Raw genomic sequence first — 8,799 nt, 5'->3', positions numbered from 1 at the left:
GAATAATATATAGCCTATGTCCACCCTGAAGTTCCATTCTAAATATTGGTGAAAAAATTTTTGAAATCGGATGAGTAGTTTCGGAGATTACCTGCTGCATACAAACTAACATACATACATACAAACATTACCTCTTTATAATATTAGTATAGATTACAAACATGGTTAAGACTTATAAGTCTTAGCCATGTTTGTAATTATAAAACAAGGTATAAGTCTTAACCATAACTTACAAGTTATAAGTTACGAACTATGAGCTAGGCATTAATTCCAACTTCAGAAAAGGAAATGTTTTTAGATAATGTACTGTAGCATCATTAATTATTTTAGGTCAGAACGGTTAACAAATCACATCAAAGAAAAGCAGTTCTTTGAAAACAAATTCCTTCAAAGAACTTTATACTTTTTTTGTTTTAATTTATATTGTATTTTATGTATAATATAATGTATTTTTATGTAATTGTTGTCTTTGTTTTTTATGTATATCTGTTAATTTTGGGGATAGATATCAACTGTTCTTCAAGACTTTTGTATTTACTTGTAAAAATAAATAAATAAATAAATACAGTATGTAATCTGTATAAATATGTTTGTTAATTACAAACTTGTTCTTTTAACTTGTAAATTTAAGTAATTTAAGTAATATTTTTAAAGAAATGAGTTAATCATTTCTTTAAAAATATTACTTAAATTTACTGGTAAGTAGATCAATAGAAAAGAATTGTGATTTTATAAATACAGTAAAACCAAAAAATTTGTGTTTTCTCTCTTATTTTGTCACCCAGATGTCCAGCGCTCAGTTAGCAATAGCTGTTGATAGTGTGCTTTCTTGGGTTCATATAAGGAGTGCCATTCACATTGACAGATTGAGAAGGTTTGCAGTTTGCTTACATTAAGTAGTCTTTGAATGTGTCTCAACAGCAGAGGATTTGCAACTGAGTTTGAGAGTTTAATGAAAACCAGATAGTCACATAAATATGTTCTCTGCTCTTGGTAGAAACTATATAGCAGTAAGATGATTGAACTGTGCATCCAGGAAGATGCACACATCCATTACAAATATGGATGTCCCAGAGTGACAAGTACTTGAATGGATTGTGGAATTAGGAGAGCAGCCATTACAGCATCAATGGCATTTCTCTTTTCTATCCAAAGGAACATACCTTCCTCTACGCTACATGTAATATCAAGAAATAACATTCAGCAAAGCCTGGAAGAAGCAAGATTTCATTTCCACCATCCCCTAAGACACTTTCAACTGACCACCTGACATAGGCAGTACCATCTGGAATGATGTCAATCTGGGAATCTTGGAGTCATATAGCATTCAGTGATGAATTATTCTTCTTTCTGGACACATGATCTATTGTATCTGTATGTAGAGAAGATATGATTGCTGCTCTGACTACTATTATAGTCAAAGGTTACAGTCATCATTTCCTATTACAGTAGATCTCCCTACTACAGAGTACTCAGACATCACATCAGTACATTGACAATATACTTCAGTCAATTGTACTGCCTGTGATGTCATGCCTTCTGGGGTTATTTATCAGCATGATAATGTAAGACAAGGAAATCCGATCAATGTCTCTGTTGGATTCATACTCTTTCATCACCAGCCAGATTTCCACACATCTTGCTAATTAATCATGTGAAGGAGATACTATGAATGCAGTTTCAGAACATCTGGCAGCATCACAGGACATTAGATTGCTGTTTTATTCCACTCCAAGCTATATATTGGACTTTATTGCTAAAAGAGGATATTTTACTATATACTAACATGTGACTATTATGTTGCATTTTGTGCTCTAATTAAAAGATGTTTAAAGTCCATCAATATTAATTTCATAGTTTATTTTACATAAACTGATGTTAGAAGTTAAAACCAGAAAATATAACAGACATATAACTTGGAACTTTAAATTATTTATGAAGAGAACACCATTATGTACATTTATTAAGTTGTCTAATGAAGATTTAAAACATGAATCAATAATAGTGTAAGCCAAATTTGCTAGTGTTTAAAATAAATTTAAGATATATGATAAGATAACCCTGTATTATTTATACTGATTGTCACTTGACTTCAATTACAGTTGGACTCTCATATTATGAGGTCTTATATAATGAATTTTTATTTTTAACAAATTTTTTGTGGAATTTTGAAAATGTCTTTTTTTTTATGTATGGTACATTATTCATTTAATATAATATAAGTTCTCTATTTTTTTCATAGACAATTTGTTATACAGAAATTCAAATGTATTAGTTTTTAATATCTCTAATTCAAAATTCACAACACTTTTAAACTATAGGATTCTTTTTGCATTAGATGACATAGCTTATCATAAAGTACATACAAGTTTAATGTTTAAGCATAATATGTTACCATTATTTTTGATTTGGTTTTCAGTATTATTCATAATGATTTTGCCATAATTTATGATAAAATTTCAAGATATGAATATTTCATTTGGATTTTTAAAATTTGATATATTTCNGGTGCATCAAACAAAATGGGTTCATCCATTAGCTCCTAAAGAATTTTGAACTTATTCCTTTCAGATTACATTTTAAAAATCTAGGACACTAAAATTATTAAGACACACACAGACTACTATTTACTGAAGTCATATCCTCAAATAAAAGGTTGAATCTCAATATGTATTAGATTAATTTCAGGTGTGAAAGCAACATCACTTATCAGCAACCAATTTCTGCAAGGTTGTCAACTTACATACTAATGACTACATTACATTAAAAGAGTAGAGCAGTTGTCTGTATATGCAAAGACTTTACCTCTAAGAAATTAGAAGAGGAAGTGATGGTAAGTAGGGAATGACTGGAAGAAGACTTCCCATTATTTTGAATCTTGCCTTATAATCTTCAAAGAAGATAATCCAAACTTGAAAAGAACACTGTTCATAGTGAGGAGAAAGATCTTAGAGTATACTGTTTCTTTTCAAAAATTATTACATGAGAAGAGGCCAGAAAGAGAAAAGAAAGGCTCTAGATACATTTTTCAAGAAACTTTAAATGTTAACATGTAACATTGTCTTAAAAGCACTCCTTAATAATAAGATAGACTAAATTTTTAAAATGTTTATTATCATTTTTGAATATTATGGAATGTATCTACTGCCTAATTTATACAAACATTCTGTTGCAAAAAAAATCACTCTTCCTGTAAAAAATAGATTGAAAGTCACAAAACTTGGTATGCAAATGCCATTTGGCTAGATAAGCAAATGATGTTCTTTGCCAGTGAACACATCAGACATTTTCAGAGTGCAACTGAAGAGCACATTCTAGGGGGTAGATGACAAATGGGCGATTCACAATAGTCAATAAATCAAGTGGGCAACAGAAGCTTTCAAATTTTTGGACACTTAGCAAGCATACAATTTGGTGGATATTTTTTATTTATTTTTGTAAATATTGGTAAAATATACATAACTAGCAGNAGTGCAACTGAAGAGCACATTCTAGGGGGTAGATGACAAATGGGCGATTCACAATAGTCAATAAATCAAGTGGGCAACAGAAGCTTTCAAATTTTTGGACACTTAGCAACCATACAATTTGGTGGATATTTTTTATTTATTTTTGTAAATATTGGTAAAATATATGTAACTAGCAGACCCTGCCACGCATTGTTGTGGCTCAAAATGTATCTATTATAAATTTATAACACTTCCCCTGTATGGGGGAATTTTTCGAAAAATTTCTTCTTAGTGTACATTCTGTTGACGTACCCTATTAAAACGCAATCAAAAACGCAAAAACTCACATCTAAAATAGTATAAATAGAAGCAGAGTTCTTTACCGTAAGCCTTAATCCTAACCATCTCCTTTCAGTGGGGTTGAATTTCGACATGTATATTATATAAAAACACGTGCGTATTCGAATGCAGCGTTGTGTCAAAATTTCAAAGGAATCGGTAGGAACAAACAAACATTACATTTTTATTTACATAAATAGATAGATGATCTGCTTTAGTTCATTTTCACAGAAAAGCACAATGCCTCACAGAAAAGCAAACTTAGGGCGTTGTACTCGTAGCACCATCTGTTGGACATAAAAGCCTTATCCTAGATTATATCTTTTAATTTATATGAATGTTTAACAGAATAATATACAGCCTATGTCCACCCTGAAGTTCCATTCTAAATATTGGTGAAAGAATTTTTGAAATCGGGTGAGTAGTTTCAGAGATTACCTGCTGCATACAAACTTACATACATACAAACATTACCTCTTTATAATATTAGTATAGATTACAAACATGGTTAAGACTTATAAGTCTTAGCCATGTTTGTAATTATAAAACAAGGCTTAAGTCTTAACCATAACTTACAAGTTATAAGTTACAAACTATGAGCTAGGCATTAATTCCAACTTCAGAAAAGGAAATGTTTTCAGATAATGTACTGTAGCATCATTAATTATTTTAGTTCAGAACGGTTAACAAATCACATCAAAGAAAAACAGTTCTTTGAAAACAAATTCCTTCAAAGAACTTTATACTTTTTTTGTTTTAATTTATATTGTATTTTATGTATAATATAATGTATTTTTATGTAATTGTTGTCTTTGTTTTTTATGTATATCTGTTAATTTTGGGGATAGATATCAACTGTTCTTCAAGACTTTTGTATTTACTTGTAAAAATAAATAAATAAATAAATACAGTATGTAATCTGTATAAATATGTTTGTTAATTACAAACTTGTTCTTTTAACTTGTAAATTTAAGTAATTTAAGTAATATTTTTAAAGAAATGAGTTAATCATTTCTTTAAAAATATTACTTAAATTTACTGGTAAGTAGATCAATAGAAAAGAATTGTGATTTTATAAATACAGTAAAACCAAAAAATTTGTGTTTTCTCTCTTATTTTGTCACCCAGATGTCCAGCGCTCAGTTAGCAATAGCTGTTGATAGTGTGCTTTCTTGGGTTCATATAAGGAGTGCCATTCACATTGACAGATTGAGAAGGTTTGCAGTTTGCTTACATTAAGTAGTCTTTGAATGTGTCTCAACAGCAGAGGATTTGCAACTGAGTTTGAGAGTTTAATGAAAACCAGATAGTCACATAAATATGTTCTCTGCTCTTGGTAGAAACTATATAGCAGTAAGATGATTGAACTGTGCATCCAGGAAGATGCACACATCCATTACAAATATGGATGTCCCAGAGTGACAAGTACTTGAATGGATTGTGGAATTAGGAGAGCAGCCATTACAGCATCAATGGCATTTCTCTTTTCTATCCAAAGGAACATACCTTCCTCTACGCTACATGTAATATCAAGAAATAACATTCAGCAAAGCCTGGAAGAAGCAAGATTTCATTTCCACCATCCCCTAAGACACTTTCAACTGACCACCTGACATAGGCAGTACCATCTGGAATGATGTCAATCTGGGAATCTTGGAGTCATATAGCATTCAGTGATGAATTATTCTTCTTTCTGGACACATGATCTATTGTATCTGTATGTAGAGAAGATATGATTGCTGCTCTGACTACTATTATAGTCAAAGGTTACAGTCATCATTTCCTATTACAGTAGATCTCCCTACTACAGAGTACTCAGACATCACATCAGTACATTGACAATATACTTCAGTCAATTGTACTGCCTGTGATGTCATGCCTTCTGGGGTTATTTATCAGCATGATAATGTAAGACAAGGAAATCCGATCAATGTCTCTGTTGGATTCATACTCTTTCATCACCAGCCAGATTTCCACACATCTTGCTAATTAATCATGTGAAGGAGATACTATGAATGCAGTTTCAGAACATCTGGCAGCATCACAAGACATTAGATTGCTGTTTTATTCCACTCCAAGCTATATATTGGACTTTATTGCTAAAAGAGGATATTTTACTATATACTAACATGTGACTATTATGTTGCATTTTGTGCTCTAATTAAAAGATGTTTAAAGTCCATCAATATTAATTTCATAGTTTATTTTACATAAACTGATGTTAGAAGTTAAAACCAGAAAATATAACAGATATATAACTTGGAACTTTAAATTATTTATGAAGAGAACACCATTATGTACATTTATTAAATTGTCTAATGAAGATTTAAAACATGAATCAATAATAGTGTAAGCCAAATTTGCTAGTGTTTAAAATAAATTTAAGATATATGATAAGATAACCCTGTATTATTTATACTGATTGTCACTTGACTTCAATTACAGTTGGACTCTCATATTATGAGGTCTTATATAATGAATTTTTATTTTTAACAAATTTTTTGTGGAATTTTGAAAATGTCTTTTTTTTTATGTATGGTACATTATTCATTTAATATAAGTTCTCTATTTTTTTCATAGACAATTTGTTATACAGAAATTCAAATGTATTAGTTTTTAATATCTCTAATTCAAAATTCACAACACTTTTAAACTATACGATTCTTTTTGCATTAGATGACATAGCTTATCATAAAGTACATACAAGTTTAATGTTTAAGCATAACATGTTACCATTATTTTTGATTTGGTTTTCAGTATTATTCATAATGATTTTGCCATAATTTATGATGAAATTTCAGGATATAAATATTTCATTTGGATTTTTTAAATTTGATATACAGTATTTCTATTTTCTTGATTTTGAGAATAATAATAAAAATTAATTAATAAATTTAACAGAGCAATATCTTTGTAGGAAAGATGCCAAGAAAACTCGTGAATTATGGTGGAAGGGTTTGCCCCCGAGCGTTCGAGGAAAAGTATGGCAACATGCCATCGGTAATGATTTAAACATAACAGAGGAGCTTTATGATATTTGTGTTAGTCGTTCAAAGGAAAAAATATGGATATCAGAATCTCATTCAGATACAGGTAGAATAAAAACTACTTTAGTTCAATAAATTTATTTGCTTAAATTTCTTAATAAATTACTTTTATTTATAAATTTGTGATTTTTTTTTTTAATTTTGTATTGTGTAAAAATATAAAATCCAAAAAACAAGTGCTCAATGGGTTACAGGTGTCAGAGTGTAATGGGGTGAGACAAAACAGCAGACTAATTTTAAAGCATCATAATTTTTTAATTCAAAAATATTATTTTAAAATATTTGTGCCAAAAATTACATAATTATACATGGATGTTTTCAAACATTTATGAATCAGTTCAGAAAAATTTCTTCAAAAGAGGACATAGTATTGATTATATGAATTTATAAAATCATGATGATAAAAATTTTAAAAGTTTTAAAATTAGGACATATTAAGAGAGCACATTAAGACATTATAAGAGCGTACAAAGGTCATAGCAGATAAACTGTGTATAATATTTTGATGTGGTATGAAATATCTAAAACATGGAAAAGAAAGTCAGTTGTTACAGATACTAAAAACTGTAGAGCATTTTGACAAATGTTTGACTACAACAATTGTCATTGAACATATGTCTGTAAGACACTTGAGATGGGCACAAGGAAATAGAAGAGGGCTTGGCTTCAGAGTGCACTGCTGAAAAAATTGCTGAAATCCAAATGCAATGCAGATGATTCATAAGAAATTTTGGAAACAATATGTTTATTTTGTATGTTGAGGAGTACTTTCCTCTCTCTGGCAAACAGATGCCAAGAAATGAAATTTAATATGCAAGCAATGAAAATCAAGCACCCTGAAGTGAAGTACAAATTTAAGAAGAAATTTGATTCAAAAGTCCTGCTATACACTGTCAATTCAATAATAGATGTTTCAAAGAAGGAATCCTTTGCAATTGATGCTGATACATACCAAAATGAGTGTCTAAAGAAATTTCTAATCCCTTTCTTAACAAGCATCATCAAAATGATTTCATCTTTTGGTCTGACAAAGCTTTGTCTTTCTACTCAAATTTAACTGTGGAGTTCCTGAAAGCCAAAAACATTCCTTTTGTACCCAAAGAACAATCCATAAAATCTACCACAATGCTGGCAATTTCTCCCAATCTCTGGATATTTGGCACAACTAGTATATAAGAAAGGTTGGCAAGTAAAAAATACCACACAACTGATCTAAAGAATCAGACCTTTATTTAAAAGTATTGATACAAAGGCAATATGAAAAAGTTGCGAGACTATCAAAACAAACTTAAGCATACCACTGATTGTGGGCCATATGATCATGTTCATTAATTCTATACTAATGTACAGTACATAACATTTTTTTTAAATGAAGTATCTATTAAATATTATATATCAAGTTTTCAATAAAATATTATACTTTAAAAACAGCCCAGATTTTTTACTCTTACCCTGTTATATAAACAAAATGCTTTTTGAGAATTTGTTTTGACTTCATCTCTCTGAGTTGAGAATCATTTATGTATAGATTCTATTTTCTTTGGTATGTATAAAATATTGAAAAATTTCATTGTCATCAAAGATTATTATTTTACGAAAACTCAAGGTTTTATATGATATTAAATGATACAAGTGAGCTTAACTTTTGAAATGTACAATAGCTAAAGAACGTTTTACTATTGACTATTTTAATATGCATTATTTGATATTAAGATCAGGATTGACATTTCAGTGATTATAAACAGAAAAAATAATTATGATTTATTTAAAATGAGTTTATATTTTCTACTTACATAAATATTTTGTTTAGACTTGAAATATTATGACACTTCAAATTAATTATGATCATTTCTTTCCAATTTCATATTTACTTGCTACAAAATATTTTAACTATAAAGTTCATATTGTAGCAATTTGAATTATAATTCATGCCAAATATTTTTGCTGACTGAGTTTATATAGAC

The 8,799-nt window shown here is 29.4% G+C and overlaps 1 protein-coding gene across 1 annotated transcript in view; it reads left to right on the top strand.

Annotated features, from left to right (window-relative positions):
• The window catches only part of LOC111620480 (TBC1 domain family member 12-like), a 111,138-nt gene that overhangs the window by 40,395 nt on the left and 61,944 nt on the right, over positions 1 to 8,799 (top strand). The window contains exon 5 of the mRNA XM_023362399.1: positions 6,690 to 6,881. Within this exon, the coding sequence (XP_023218167.1) occupies positions 6,690 to 6,881 (192 nt within the window). The remainder of the gene's footprint in view (positions 1 to 6,689; positions 6,882 to 8,799) is intronic.

The sequence above is a fragment of the Centruroides sculpturatus genome, unplaced genomic scaffold (assembly GCF_000671375.1).
Source record: "Centruroides sculpturatus isolate CEXI.00-Female unplaced genomic scaffold, Cexi_2.0 scaffold28, whole genome shotgun sequence".
Taxonomy (NCBI): Eukaryota; Metazoa; Arthropoda; class Arachnida; order Scorpiones; family Buthidae; genus Centruroides; species Centruroides sculpturatus.
Note: the sequence above shows the minus strand (reverse complement) of the source record. Positions and strands in the feature narration are given on the sequence as shown.